Consider the following 16,392-nt stretch of genomic DNA (forward strand, 5'->3'; position numbering starts at 1 on the left):
TCCTACCACCCATCTTGTTGATGTACTGTATGACAGTAGTGAGGGTCATGAGTACCTGAACAGTTAAAATTCTGATTGATGGTGAGACAAATCGCAATGCCAGACAAAATACCCTGTTTTTTAGTAAGTTATTGGCACCTTTCTACAGACACCTCACTGAAAGATCCTGTAGCTGAACTCGGGACATGTCTATGATCAAGGTGACCGTCGGCCACGGCATGAAGGGCGTTGATTGTGGTTGCCTACCAAATCAGATCCTCACATACCCGAGGGAGGATTCGGATAAAGGCTTTAATGTCCCAGTTGAACTGTAACCACTTGCTTCTCAGGGGCCACTGTGGAAACTGCATCCACAGTCGTGCTTCTAGGACTGAACATATAAGATGCCATGAACCCTGACACCTGCAAGAAAACCTTAGCTCATTTGGAAGAAGGATACCATGATCTGTAATTTTGATACTCTCTCTAGTGGAGAGACACCCATGCCTCGCTCTGTGTCCAAGACTGCCCCTATAAACCCAATTGGTGAAGAAAGGAACAAGTCATCCCTAGTTCCTGAAGGGTCTCCTCCTCCTATCTGGCCAATCAGAGCCAGTCATCAAAGTAGGGAAATATTTCTAAAAAAGTTAGCAGCAGCTCCTCTCCAGAATGAACATGGCATGAAAACCTGTTCTGAGAGGAGAGTTTGCAGCACACACTTTTTGCTCACTGTACCTTTCACAGATGGAAAATATCCCTTTGCATATCAGTCTTTGTCCCGCCCACATGGGCAGTCCAGCACCGAAATGCTATGGCAATTCCTCTCTGAACAAGAGTACCAACAGCAACCCCATACACGTGTTTCAGCCTTCTTGGGCCTTATCAGTGAGGTGAAGCTGCGCCTCTCTAACCACAGTGAGCAGGGAGTCCACGTCTGGATGCTCCCAGGTAAACTGGTAGTAAGTACCTTCCTCCACAGACCAAAATTAGATTGTTTGTTCTGAATGACCTGACCTATAGACTGCTCATCCCTTAGTGTAATGCACAACAACTATTATTTTTAATGGAAATGTGGCGACTTTTCGCTACCTAGTGGTTGGAGGAATGTACTATTTGTCTTCAGATTAAAATGTTAAAACTTTCTTTCTTTCTTTCTTTCTTTCTTTCTTTCTTTCTTTCTTTCTTTCTTTCTTTCTTTCTTTCTTTCTTTCTTTCTTTTCTTTCTTTCTTTCTTTCTTTCTTTCTTTCTTTCTTTCTTTCTTTCTTTCTTTCTTTCTTTCTTTCTTTCTTCTTTCTTTCTCTTCCTTTCTTTCCTCCTTTTTTCCTTTCATACTTCCATTGCTTCTTTTCTTGCTTTTGTCTCTATTATCTATCTTTTTCCTCTCCTAACCTCAGTATTCCCCCACCCCTCTGCCCATTCTCACTTTTCTGTGTCCCCCGCATCCTTCCCCTATAACCCCCCCTTCTTGTCCCCTTGCCCAAACTCCTCTGCTCCCCAGACTCCAGAATTGCACTACACCATCCAAACTGAGCTCCCTGTACCCACCTCACAACCAACTCATCCTAAAATGATTGATTAGACTAACAGATCAACCACTTTATTCAGTCAACCAGTTTAAACTATCGAACCGCTTATGATCAGCAGATTGACCCAACTATCAGTTGGGAGTCACCCAAGAGACCCAATATCCAAAGGTAGTTGCAATGCTTGGTATGGATAGTGACGTGAAAGTGCGCGTCCTGCAGATCCAACAACACAAACCAATCATGCATCTCCATGTTTTGAAAAATCTGTGCCAAAGTGACCATCTTGAAGTTGTCATTTTGAGGAAGCTTGTTGACGAATCACAGATCTTAGATGGGTCTGTGTTCGCCATTCTTCTTTGGAACTAGGGAGTAATAGTAATACCAGTCTTTCCCAACTTCCTCTGTTGCAACAAGCTCCAGCTTTCTCTTCAGCAAAAGCTGAGAAATTACTTGTAAAAGTAGCAGTTCCTGAGAAGGCTAAGGAAAGTAGGGGGATTTTGGTAGGGTTTAGACTGGGAGAGTAGGCAATAATTATGGGCCACAATCTGAAGGACCCACCTGTCTGAAGTTATTTCCTACTGTGCTTCCTTAAACTGTTGAATCTTGCCCCTACAGAAGCCTTGTGCAGCAGTGAGGGAAAAACAAAAGCTGTTTTGGAGCCACTGAACTGGTGCTGTAGGTTTAGTCTTTGATGCCCCACCCCCCCCCTCTGTGGACACTAAGGCCTTTTTCTGATGCTGCTACTGTGGTCACTGTTGTGACCCAGCACAAACCTTAAGCGGGAAAAATTAATGCGTGTATCTCTCTATGAGTGACAGAGACAATGATGCTATTGCAGAACTCCCTCATGATTTTGCTGGCTGTCAAGAACATCTGGAGGCTTTCCTCAGCCATAGTGCCAAATAATTCAGACCCGTCAAATAGTGTGTCCAAAGGTTTCCAATGGACATCCAGAGGGAAACTGGCCGCCCTGGTACAGGAATGGTGCCTTAAGACTGTCTAAGTGGCCATGGAATGCCCTACACAGTCTGTAGAGTCCAAGCTTACTTCTAAAATCTTCTGAGCTGTGTCTTTGCCAACCTAGACCAACCAGGGAAATAGTATTCCGGGGAACAGTAGGGACACTGTAGCTCTAGCCCCAGCAGTGGCAACTTTCATACCTGGGCATTCTGTTGAAGAGTGAAGGGTAAGGAAAAGAGGGTCATCTGTCTCAGTCCTATGTTTTGTGACAGGCCCTTGTCCATGCATGGAATGGTGGCTGGCTTAGACCAAACCAGTACGATTTGTCCATCACATCCCAAGGAAAGGGTGACGACGGAACCTTGGGGATTTTATGCTGCAATATATCTGTGATGTTATAAGTGAAGATCTTCTCAAAGACAGTCACTAACTCTAAGGTGTCATTAGCCCTAGCTGTGACCGACCTGAATGACCCAATAATTGGGCCCAAATGAGAAATGGGATCAAGTCCAATCTCAGACTGAGGGGATGTGTCCAGCCCACTGGCCTCTTGTAGAGCTCTCTGCAGCTGCATGAAAGAATGTTCAGCATGAACAAACGTCTCTGGCCATGCCTGCTAAGGTATGCTTATTAGAGGTTATAAGCCTGAAGGGCACATCCTCTAGATCCTTTTCCGCCTTCCCTCATCCACCTGCATGTCAAAAATGTTGTGGAACCTATGGATTTTGGTGATTGAGAGTCTAGTATATAAGGAGGCAGAGATGTCACAGTTAATTCTGGTACCAACAGTTCCAATCACACTGTTGCCGTAGATCTCTGGTGGTGTCGAAGATAGGGAGGAGGATTGAGCCAAACAACACAGTCTTTCAACCAGTTCATTATCATTCAGCAGAGCAGTAGTCTTCTTCCAGTAATTGATTTGGGCATTATCAAAGATAATGCCATCTGTATCCAGACTGGAGCATGATCACAGATTAGTATAGCATCTACAGCTGCATGCAAAAAATGTTGCACACATTGGCCAGCAATTAACAACATATCAATCCTCGAAAAAACATTGTGGCATTCTGAGTGATATGTATAATTGTTAACAGTAGGATTGGCCAACCTCCACACATTCACAAAATGTGATAATGAACTTCTTGAAAGAATTGTGAAGGAAGCATAATTTTGTATATCTATGAATTGGTCTCAGGATGTGTGTGTGTGATATTGACCTGGGAAGCATTTAAATGTTATACGCATGGCTTGTTAATAGGTCCATCCAGCAAGAAAAGTAGAGTGTTGAAGCATGAAATGAATGCTCAGCAAGCTGATGTACTGGAGCTAGAGAAGAAATATGTGTCAAATCCAGCAGTTGAAGCAAGGGAGGTGTTATCCCATAGAAAGTATCAGCTGAACAAACTTTTGTCTGAAAGGGCAGCGAGATCCTCTTTAGAACCAGCTGTGCTTATTACAAAGGTGGCGAAAGATGTGACAAACTGCTAGCGCATCGCTTGAGGGTCCCACAAGCAGACCGAACAATAAGTGCAATCAATCAAGCTTCGGGGGGCTAACATTTGACCCTGCTAAAATTGCTAAAGATTTCCATGACTTCTATTCTATTTTATATACCTCTGAAGATCTCTGTGCCGACAAAAGCCTAACGAATTACCTAGACGAATGGGGCTTGAATAAATTACCTGACAGACTGAAAACCTCATTGGACCTAGGTCTTTCAGTGGAAGAATTGATGGATGCGACATCAAAATTATATGTCGGGAAGTGCCCTGGTCGAGATGGGCTGCCTGCTGAGTTCTACTGATTCATGCAGATGGTTGTCTTTGTGCTACTGCTTGAGGTATTCATTGAGTCAAGACAGAGAGGTTTACCGCCATCAATGACAAGACATGCTTCAATTTCAGTTTTGCTAAAGAATGAGAAACCACTCAGCTCTGTGGGGAGTTATAGGCAAGTCAGTCTAGTCAATACTAATAATAAGATTCTGAACAAATACATTTCCTTGAGGATCGAAAAAAACCCTGGAGCACCTGATAAACCCCAACCAGTCCGGCTTTGTGAAAGGAAGGAGCGATTCAACCAACACACGTAAATTAATATTGACAATGCAGGAATGCAATAAGTTGAACTCTGATGTTGCTGTGCTTTTGTTAGATCTAGAGAAGGTGTTTGACAGAATTGAGTGGAGTTTCCTGTTTTCAGTACTAGAGAACTATAGATTTGGTACAGAAATCATACAATGGATATCGTTGCTTCATTCAAAGCCAACGGCTGCTGTGAATACTAATGGGTGGTCATCTGAACCATTTGAGCTGGGCTGCGGAACAAGACAGGGTTGCCCGCTATCACCACTACTCTTGGTGCTGATGATGAAGCCACTAGCCGAGAGGATCCGTGATGAGGGGATTGAAGGAGTACAGTATGGTGTTGTGTTGCAGAAGGTGTGGCTTTATGCTGATGACATATTGTTGTTGCTGCGGCTCGGGGCTCTTCTCTGCTGGCTCTAATGCGTCAGATAGAATATTTTCAGTCTTTTTCAGGATACAACATCAATTGGGGGAAATAGGAGGCAATGCCGGCTTCATCTACATGCTCCAGCACAAGGCGCAGGTTTTGCTGGTGTCCAGAGCAAATTAAATATCTGGGTGTCTGACTAACAAATGAGGTACGTCGAATGGCAGATGTCAACATGAAGTCCATAACATCGAAACTGAAGATGGAACTAAGATGGTCTAAAGTAAAATGATCACTCTGGTGGAAGGGTAATGCCATCAAAATGTCATCTTCACCGGGCATAAATTATGTGATGAGCGTGTTTCTGCTACAGATATAGAAGAAAGGTTTTAGGGAGATCGACAGTTCGCTACAAAACTTCTTGTGGGAAAATAAACAGCACGACTAAAATTGTGGAAGTTACAACTCCCTTGCGAGAAAGGCTGCTATCATTCTCTGTCATTCACCTGCTACAGTTCCTGGAGAATTCACCTGATGATTGGGAAAGGGCAGAGACTGAACTGAACACAACACTGTCACCGGAGGTACTCTTTACATCCGTGAACACAAAGGGTCATACTATGTCAGTGGTGACACATTCTTTTAGGAGAACTTGGCAGAAGTTGGAGGAGATGACTGGGGAGCAGGACACTGTTATGGCAAGGTAATTTGTTCGGTTGAATAATAGTGTAAAGATCGATGGGAAACCACTTTTCTGGTTGGAATAGTTCTTAAGTGAGGTACAGTGGATCAGGGTCCTGATGGAGGACAATAAATGGTTACCGTTCAGCAATTTAGCTCGAAGGGCCTTTAAGAATGCATTTATGGAAAACATCATAAATTTAGACTGGCATTGAGGGAGCTGAATGTATCTGATGACAATGTTCTTAGGAGACATCTAATGGCACTGAAGGCAAAAGGTCACTGCGCTTCTAATATGTACAAATTATTGACGAGTTTCAGACACCCAAATGAACACTGTCTAAGGGCTTGGTCTGATTGCCTGGCCTCAGAGGTGACGAATGAATGATAGGAAGAAATATGTGGAAATGTTGCCCTGATATTGCTGAATCTAGGGGAGAGAGTCTGTCAGGTCGAAATACTGAATAATGTATTCTGGACTCGAGTCAAACTGTTTGTGTAAAGATTGAGTGAAACAGATGTGTGTTGGGGATGTAGCCAGAGAGAAGATCATTCGAACACATGATCTAGGAGTGTTCAAAGATGAGGTTGTTTTGGTTGGAAGTCACAGGAACCATGAATAGAGTTTTAGTGACAGATATTGATTTTGATTTTCAGACAGTAATACTGGGGGAAGACACCCTATTGGAATATTTCAGCTACCCGAAGAGGTGCTGTTTTTTTTAGAACGCCCCTTTCTGCAAAATAAATCATCCTGATTGACTGTAAAAATGTCACCGTCCCTAACAGGTCTGTTTGGATTGATGATTTATGTAGAATGTCTCTAATGGAGAGGGTCATTTTGAGCAAAAAAAAGAAACTTAACTTGTGTGAAGGAATTTGGGGGTGGAGGGTTGTTGGAGTTAGTATAACTAATGGACTGTTTCTTGGCCTGCCCAACCTTTGTTTGTGTACATTTCTGTGTATTGCTGTAAAACCAATAAAAATGTGAATATAAAAAATACAACACAGTCTTTATTTTGGGTCATTCTGATGCACACCAAGATCTGTGCTGTTGGACATGTGGGGCAGAAGGGTGTTGAGGGGGAAATGGTGAGAAAGTCAGAAGTTGGATTTACTTCAATCAATTGTGACACCTCACCATCCGTCTCCGAAAGGTGCCTCCAACGATGCTGTTGGAAGGAAAAGGAAGAGTGAATATCAGAATAATCGGTCTTGCGTCTTGATTGGTGGTGTCTTTTCCCCTTTTTATTGTAGTCTTTTCCTTCTCCTTTTAGCGTGACCTCTGGGTCACAGGCTTGGAAATGGGAGTGTTAGAGGGCGTACTGTGAGAAGGCTTTTCTGAAGTTGCTTCGTAAGAGGCAAGGTGGCTCGCCACGTGCTCCCTAACAGCTTTTGGAGTCATTGTCTGACAGGACTGACACCCCTCAGTTTCATGGTCTTTACAAAAACGACAAAAAAGACACAGAGTTTGGGACAGTCAACAGTATGAAGGGGTGGCCTTCACGACACGCTGTAGAGCCTGATTCAGGTTGCGACATCATGAGAAAATGTTGAAAAAATGTACAAGTGACTGACAAAAAAAGTTTCTGAGTGAAACACGTAGAAAAAAGAACTATGGAAAATGGCATTGGCAGCTCTGAGTGAGTATTTATGGGTCTGACCTAACTCCTGGAGTTCATCAACACCAAGGGCTGTGATAGAGCCGATCCCACAGCCACGTGGCACCACCTGCAAGCTGATGCAATTTTGTTCCAGAGTTGGCTGTGTCAGGATGAGCTTCACAGGATGAGAAACCTGTGGGAGGAATGGATCCATCAGAAATAGGCTTACTCTGCCTCCTTGACGAGGAATAGACGAACGGGGCCAAAGATGGTGTGAGTAAAGGGACAGTGAGGTTGTTAACAGAACAATCCAAACGTTGTGCAGCACAATGAAGGCCTTTAGAAAGATAACACACAACCAATAACAACATGGAAGCATCATTGCACATACCTCAGCAGTAATAAGGAATACTTCCTCGCTTATGTGCCTCATTCCACATGCAACAACACCAAGGGCCACGCCAGGAAACACATAAGCATTGTTACCCTGTCCAGGATGCAAAGTAATTCCGCTTGGGAGTGTGACTGGGTCAAAGGGACTTCCACTCGCAAATATGCCACGACCCTAAAGAACACAAGACACAATACCACATTACTTTAAAGTTGAAGGCCCTTAACATAGTTATCAGATTATTTGAAATATTTACATCATGATAATGTTTTAGCAAAATAAATGACAATGCTAGACTTTGGCAGGATAAAAATAAAGCACAAGCATATGTTACTCCTGACACACTATCTCCCTGGCCCCTAGCCACCCTCCCCCGCTGGATTTATTCTCCTCAGACTCTGCTGGCGGCTCATGTTATCAAGAGATAAACAACACATCTTCATTAATGTACAGCACAAATACAAAAACAAAGTAACACAGGCGGATCTAACACATGTGCTATGCTTTGACCACGCATTGATACCGGGTATACTGTTAACTAGTTGTGTCAAGCTTGTATATTACTATCGTTTAGTTATATTTTTCAAAGGTTCACGTAACGTGCATAGATTTCTTACTTCCAGATAACAACATGTCCAACTAACAGTAAAAAGAGCTATGTTGGGATTAGGAAAGAGCAATTTGGGAAACAGTTGAACTTGTAGGGGGGCGTCATGGCTCTAAGAGAGTTTATAACAGTAAGTTCAAAAACGCCTATTGTTGGCAGTAACTGAAAGTCTTTACAAGTGCGTCTGGGTGAAATAACCTTAGTGACCTGCAGGGGTGTTGCTAGGTCTGGAAAAGATCCGGGGCTACACTAATGTCTGGACTTTCGGGACTCAGGGCTAGCTAGCCTTTTGGATGTAGTCCCTGAGGTTCTATCTGGGGCTACAGCCAAAAGACCCGGGGCTATCGCACCCTTACCCACCCCCACAACCCCCCAAGCAACACCTCTGGTGATCTGATCTCAGGGAAGGGTAAGTGAGCTATTGCCACCACTCGCACACAAAACCACAATCAACAAAATCTAATATTCTTGGAAAGATCCTTCCAGAGCAATGAGCGCGTGGTGCAGGTAGCCAGAGCATCCCTATCACACATGATGAGTGGCAGAGGCCGATTTTGCTAATTGAAGGTGCACAGAGCTCCTTATGGGACTTCGGCCCCTACCATTACACTGCTTACTGGGCAGCAAAGCAGCATTAGAATCTCAAAGGAATCCCAAAGGATGTGACTTTCCAACAACTCTGCCACTGGGTGTGTTTCAGCAACCACTTATTATGTATTATTGAGGTGTATATTTGCAGTTTATGGGTGAACATATATGCTGATCAAATTATATTACTTTGCCAAACTGATAAAATATAACAACCAGTACTAAGAGGTATTCTGTCATGTTCATCTGATAGCACACATCAACAGAAAATATTGTAAAGACATCCTTATTTTCTATGGTACCAACCTGGGCAGCTACATCCTTCCATCCAATAGCCCTGAGTCGCTCCATCCATATCAGCCTCAGCTTGCAAGCTGCAATAGTGCACCCATTGACTTCCTTCTTCCTTGATTTGTGTGGGCTTCCCCTTTTGGCAGAAAAGTTCCATGCAAGTAACAAACATCTGCCCATTCCTTCCACCCAACTCCCTTCACTGGGGGTCCAGATCATTCCTTTTCATTACAATATCTCTCCTGGTCACCATCAGCGCCAGGATGAGAAATGCCTTAGGGAACCTTGCGATTCCATGTACTCAAATAATCCCAGCACTGCTGAGACAGCGGCCATCACCTGCTCAAGTGCCATTGAATCTGAACACATTCCCATACCATATGCACAGTAGAGCCCGCTTATTTCAGGTACCCCACACCTCACAATTGGGGGGGGGGGTTATAGGCCCCAATTCAAGGATCCTCATTTTTGTGTAATAGATTCTGTGCAAGTACTTGAGCCGTACTAATCGCAATCTGGTATTATTCACCAACTCCCACGGACATCGCAGGACTATGGTCCATCCACTCTCCTCCATTTTCCACACATTACCTACTTTTACTTCCAGTACCAAATGTGTCTGGGACGTAGCCCTCAATGTCTCGAAAAGAAATTACCAACATTACTGTGTAAGCATAATTTTCCTTGGCAGGTCCGCTGGGATTTGCCTCAACCCCGATATTTTTTCCCAAAGCTTTATTTATATGGTTTTCATCAAGAAAGAAACAATAGAATTCAAACAGAAAATAGTATAACAAAAGAGTAACATAGCGGCACCCAATCAAAAGACAAGTACATAAGAGTATTGGGACATCAATAATCTTGCCCAGCTTTCATTAACACAACATTTCATACATATCGCTAGTTCCAGTTTTTATCTCAAACAGAATAAAATTCTGAAGTAAGGAGGGCCTTTTCACAAATTCAAACGTCCAAAGTCCAACAATTGTGAACATGTGTTTGTTATTAGTGCTGTGTTTTTATCCATGACCACGATACCGCAAATGTTAACTCCCCATACCTTTATACTAGGCCCCAATGGACTTTCCACTGCTGAGCTAGTGTAAGTCTTGCCGCCTGCCATGAGCGAGTCAATAGTGAGGATTTCGACTTTGACAGGGCTTTGAAGGATGGGGTTAAGAGGGCCCATGCCTACGGTGACTCCCAACAGTGCCATGGAAGCAACCCCTCAATCCCAATATTTAAGGCCGAATGACATGGCTAAGCTGTTGAACTCTATAGAATTGTAATTTGTTGAGGCTGAATTTCTTCTCTAGCTGCTCAATTTCATGACTTTTAGCACGTCCCCCAATGTAGACATTTCTGTAAAAGGCCTGCTTCTAAAGTTTCAAACAAGTCAACCTGGTCATCACTCTTCCAATCCATAAGACAGTTTTCTCAGTGTGTGTGCCCATCCCAAATCACCAGTCTAGGTTAACACCCCCACCACAGCTGCTTTATTTTTTAAAATACACTCCCTTTCCCAGCTTTCATAAAGGAGCACAGATGGGTCCTCCATTAACAGATGTGCATCAGATGAGCACTTTTCTGGATGTTTTTAAATATATATTATTCTAAAATATAGGAGCCCAGAAGTCCAGAAGTCAGAAACTCCATAGATTGCCCAGTATTTCGAATATACTGTCCAGCTGTGGGGCTTGAAAAGTATTCTCACACATACTGATGTTGCTCATATTGTCCTCCTGCTTCCCCTGCAGTGCCTCTCTAGGTGCTTGTGGCCAGATAGGGACTTTGACAAGTCTCATCACTACTCTGTCTTCCATTTTGTTTTTAGACTTGAAAATGAGATGGCAGAGAAGTTCCAATCGTCTGGTTACCTAAATACTTATTTTTCCAGGGAAATCATTTACTCCCGAATCTTTAAAAAGGAAAGGATTTTAACTTCCCAGGAAAATTAATTGACTTCCACAAGTTCCCGTTAATAGTCGCCATTTGTGAGGCGGCATAATATCAATGGATGTCAGGAAGTTGAAGCCCTCTTTTGGGGGGATGTCCTGTTTAGTACACCAATATTAACTGTGGGGATTCTGCTGCACCCTAGCACTCTCTGTAATCTCCCACTAATTTTGGAAATACTTGGTTGCAATTAGGTAGAAGATATTTTTATCCAAAAAGAGCAATTTTGGCAGCAATCTAGGTTTATGGGGACCACTCCTCCCAGGATCACCTGCGGCAGCCCCATGCACTGCTGGCATCCTTTGTAAACCTGAATAGGAGCAGATCGAGGTTAAGATCCTTGAATCTACTCTTTCCTCTACCCACTTGACCCCGTAGATATGGAAGTATCTAGGTCTGCCCTCAGCTGGCAGAGTTGATCTATCTTCCCTTGATTCAATGGGATTTAAAACTTTGATTTTAGCCTGCTAGGTGAAAGGAGCCCAGAAGTCAGAAACTCCATAGATTGCCCAGTATTTCGAATATATTAAACATTATAAAGAAATAGCAGTGCAGGACATCGATATTTGCGCTCTTACAGAAACCTGGGCGCATAGCGACGCAGGGTCTCTCTGTCAACTTGGCGATTCCTGAGGGTTACTCCATGTTGAAAGTAGACAGGGAAGAAGGGAGGGGAGAGGGTGTGGCGTTGATTTTTAAAAAACACATCACCATCTTGGGGAATTCCATTAATATACTGGAAGGTATAGAATCCCTACAGGTGAAAATAGGCTGCAATGCTGAGACCACCATTAACTTATTATTGTTATATAGACCCCCCTCTCACTCTGAGGATTTTGTTTCTGTCCTATCCAACCACCTCATGGCCTGTCTCAAACCTCACACTAGCTTCATTATATTGGGAGATCTTAACTACTGGCTTGGCCATCAAGACGATCAAAAGGGAGCTGACCTGGAGGCCACTTTGGGCTCACTCGGCTTCGCCCAATTTAATCGTCAACCTTCTCATCAACTAGGACACACCTTGGACTGGCTTGCAGCAATGCATGTATCTATCACTCATTTTACCACTTCGCCCTGCCCATGGTCAGACCATTACTTTGTTAACTTTACAATTTGGTCGCTTTTTCCTGCCAAACTAAAAAGCAAAATCTCCCCGTCAACTAAGGGACGTAATTCCAAATTTCTCACTTTGGAACACATCTCCCCACTAGTCAAACATCTGACTAAAGATTTACTCCCAGAAACAGCCCAGGAACTCTCCACCATACTTATGGATACCTTCAATGACATTACCAACTGCCTAGCCCCGGAGAAAGTGAAAAAACACAAGCTTGTTACCCCCAATAAATCCTGGTTTACCCCAGCGCTACGCACTCTAAAAGTGGCTATGCGTAAATTGTATTTTAAATGGAAAACTAATTATCCTGATGACTTTCGCGGGCCTATAAAGAGGCAGCGAGATTGTATAAAGTGTCCATCCTAGATGCAAAGAAGAATTTCTTTAACAATAGGATTATGGAAGCACGATCAGAGGCCAAGGAATTGTTTAAAATACTTAAGGAGCAGGAATCGACGCCTGTCCTCGAGGTCAATGAAGTCATTAAAGACAAGAAATGGTGCCAGGCTATCCAGGATGCCATGGCCTTGAAACTACAGGGAATCAAAGCCAATATCAGCCTTAAAAAGACAAACGCCAGTAATGAAGGCAACACCCCAGAACCTCAGGAGCACATTAGAAACCCACTAATTCCAAAATTTTCCTTCTCAGCAATTACGCTGGAAGAGTTGACGGAGGTGGTTAAACACCTGAAAACAACTAGTTTTAGGGGAGATCCCTTCTCAGCCATTATAATTAAAGAATGTCCCCCTTTTTTGTTGGAAGCCATGTTGCAATTTATTAATGCCTCCTTTAAAGAGAGTGCCGTACCAGACGAACTGAAACGCTCCTGGGTCACTCCATTGCTCAAAAAACCACGCCTTGCCAAAGATGACCGCTTGAACTATAGGCCCATTACCAACTCGGCCTTCTTGATGACAATTCTGAACCGAGTTGCTTATATACAAATAGCTAAACACATAGAAAGCCATCCAATTCTTAACTGTCAGCAATCAGGCTTTAGAGCAGGTCATAGCCTTGAAATGGCCGCCCTGGAACTAAAATCCAGTCTGCTTAACAACATAGACAAGGGAGTATCTACCATGCTCATGTTGCTGGACCTCTCAGCCGCGTTCGACCTGGTTGACTACACGTTGTTGGTCACCAAGCTCGAACAAGTGGCAGCTTTTTCCACCAAAGCCTCGTAGTGGGTGGGTTCTTTTCTCAAAAACAGGGTCAGTTGTGTATGCTCAGACCTAGCTGAAGCAGACACAATCCCGATTGAGTATGGAGTCCCACAAGGAGCTAGTCTGTCGCCCTGTTTTTATAATATCTTTACCGTCCCCTTCTTCTCTATGCTGGTGCATGAAAATATCGGGTTCACTAAATTCGCAGATGATACCCAATGTATCATTCTCCCTAAGGGAGACCACACACAAGATGAAGAGCGTATCAACAAAGTCTACACCTGCATCGAGAACTGGATGGTACAAAATGGACTGGCTCTTAATAGAACTAAAACGGAGCTTATGGTTGTGGGATCCACTAATCGGATCTTAAAACTTGACCCCAGGTATAGCAAAATTCAGCTTGGCGAAGTCAAACTAGACACACTCAAAAAAGTTACGTCGCTAGGGGTGATTTTTGATCAACAGCTTTCTATGAATGCTCATGTGGGAAGTGTTGTATCTGGGGCAACTTACTATCTTAAACTCTTCACTCACCTTAGTCCTATGATTTCTCAGGCCAACGTCGAAACACTGGCGAGAGCCATAGTAGGCGCAAACATGGATTACTGCTGCAGCTTGCTGACTGGTATCAGCAAAAGGGAGCTTAATCGACTGCAAGTTATCCAAAATGGTGCTGTGAGGGAGGTTACAGGCCTTTCCAGGCGGGACCATGTTACACCAGCAAGAAGAGCTTCACACTGGCTACTTGTAGAGGCTAGAATACAGTATCGCCTTATGCTATTAACATTTAAGAGCCTTCTGGGCATCATGCCCCGTTACATCAACAAACTTATTCTGCCTAAGTGTTCTCCTCGTGTTCTTAGGTCCCAGGATACCAATATGCTCTTAATTCCTAAAATCAAATCCTTGAAAGTTGAAAGGGGTGCATTTGCCACAGCAGCCCCTATCGCCTGGAATCGCCTTCCCCTGGACCTTAGACTGGAACCTACTCTCGAGGCCTTCAAAAGAAAGCTAAAAACATGGCTCTTTAAATAAAGCCCAGTTGAATTTTTGGTTCTCTCCCCCAGCTTTACCTGCGCATATATATGTTTTTTGTTGTCTAGTCTTGTCCGCGCCATCATGCCCACGGGTTCATTGCTGCGCAGTACAAATGCAATAAAGTAAAGTAAAGTAAAGGATGTGGCCGGCGGGACTCAGAATTAAAGTAGGGAAGGGTGGAGGGGCTCAAATGTGTACCCTTCTTAGTGTGTGTTATATTTTACTAGTTTGGCAAAGGCAACATTAAAAATGTACACATGCACGCTCACACACACTAAACCGTAAACTACAGACATACACCACAATACTCCAAAGATAGATCTTGCTTAAGCTCACACATTGGTGAACTGGGGGGAGTTGTGGTGAAGTCATCTCCCTGTGGTTCATTTAAGAATCCAATTTGAATGTGTCCACAACTCCATCATTACACAAATACACTGGGCATGAAAACAACAAGAGGAGAAAATACAGGGACAGGAGCACACAAATGAGAAGAAGAAAGAGTCTGATGAAGAGCAAAACAGGGAGTTTACAATGGAGAAAAACAAAGGGAGATGGAAAGAAAGCAAAACAATAAAAAGAGAAATTAACAGAGAAAGAAAGAGAGGTAGAAACCTAGTATAAGGAAAGTAAGAGCAGGATAAAGCGATGAGGACAGAGCAAACAGTAGAGAAAGGGCTAGAAAGATGGAGGTGGAGAGAAGATATCCAGAGGCAAGAACGGGAGAAGTGGAGGCAAGTGAGAGAGGAGGTGGAAAAATGCATAAGCATAGGGATATGCCAGAGAGAGTAGTGAGACACTGGGACATAAGAAGGGTAAGAGGTGAGGAGAAAAGCAATGCTTCACGGTCACACAAAAATTGAGATGGAAACAGGTAGCAGAGAAAAGGAGGTAGAAAAAAGCAGAAGGGAAACTGAAAATTAAGATGGAGGAACGGCAGGGAGAGATGTATGTGACAGAATCGAATGTGCCAAGCAAACCTTGATGAATGGATGTGAGAGAATGTAGAAGGTGGCAGTGAGAGGGAAATGGAGAAATTAAGACAATAGAATATTAATGCGAATGAGGCACAGGCCAGGAGACTTAGATGTCAGAATTGGACAGAGGACGAGATTAGAAACAATGGCAATGATTGAAAATAAAGAGGGGTAGAAATGGAGGTACGAGGTAGACAGAGAGAAAAGAGGAGGCCTAGGAAACGAGATGGCAGTAGGTTAGAGAGTGAGAGCTAGAGGTAATAGGAAAAAATGAGGGAGACAATGGAGAACAGATTTAGATATGGGATGAGAGAGAGACTGTATGAGATGCCAGGGAGAAGATCAGAGGTACTTGTGAATAACAGTAGAGGGGCTGGTGCAAGGTATGTGTCTGACATTAGGGAATGGGAGAAAGCAGGGGGAGAGGAGCGGTTGGGCAGATGAGGGCGAGAGAGGTAGTGGTAAAAGAGGTGCAGCAAGTAGGAGAGTGGCTGGTAGATGAGTGGATCAACAGAGGTTGTTCGGACAGACAGAGGTAAGGGGATTTTTGAGGGAGATAGAAGAGGTTGTGTTGTGCGTGTGTCTGTGTGTGGGGTGGGCGAAGGCAGGAATGCATATGAGAGGAGGTTATTAGAGGAAAGGTGAGGTGAGAATTGTGGGAGAAACTAGGGGTGAAATGAGATGAAGGAGGGTATATGGAGCAAAGGGCGTGGGAAAGAGGAGTTTACAAAGAGCGAGTGAATAAGAGGAGGAGTACATAGAATGTAAAGGTGGGGGATAGGGTAGTGGGAGGAGAAGGGGGAAGGGAGAATACTACAAGATGAGAGAAAGCAGACCAAGAGTTGAAGAATGTATTTATTTATTTAATTGTTCATTTATAACACAATACCAGCGTTGTGCTTTCTAAGTGTAGATTGAGATTCAATCTGTGTGGCGCTGTGCTGTCGTGCTTCTTAGACAAACGCCTTGCCCCTGGGCTATCCTTCCTCAACTCGCCAGAGCAGCGTGAGACATAACATGAAAGCACACAATGCGCGAGAGGAGAGACTA

At 43.6% G+C, this 16,392-nt stretch overlaps 1 protein-coding gene across 1 annotated transcript in view; it reads right to left on the minus strand.

Annotated features, from left to right (window-relative positions):
• Window positions 1-16,392, minus strand: part of ME1 (malic enzyme 1) — a 1,722,623-nt gene that overhangs the window by 135,553 nt on the left and 1,570,678 nt on the right. The window contains exon 12 of the mRNA XM_069606328.1: window positions 7,597-7,770. Within this exon, the coding sequence (XP_069462429.1) occupies window positions 7,597-7,770 (174 nt within the window). The remainder of the gene's footprint in view (window positions 1-7,596; window positions 7,771-16,392) is intronic.

The sequence above is a fragment of the Ambystoma mexicanum genome, chromosome 4p, assembly GCF_040938575.1.
Source record: "Ambystoma mexicanum isolate Mex_15411 chromosome 4p, UKY_AmexF1_1, whole genome shotgun sequence".
Taxonomy (NCBI): Eukaryota; Metazoa; Chordata; class Amphibia; order Caudata; family Ambystomatidae; genus Ambystoma; species Ambystoma mexicanum.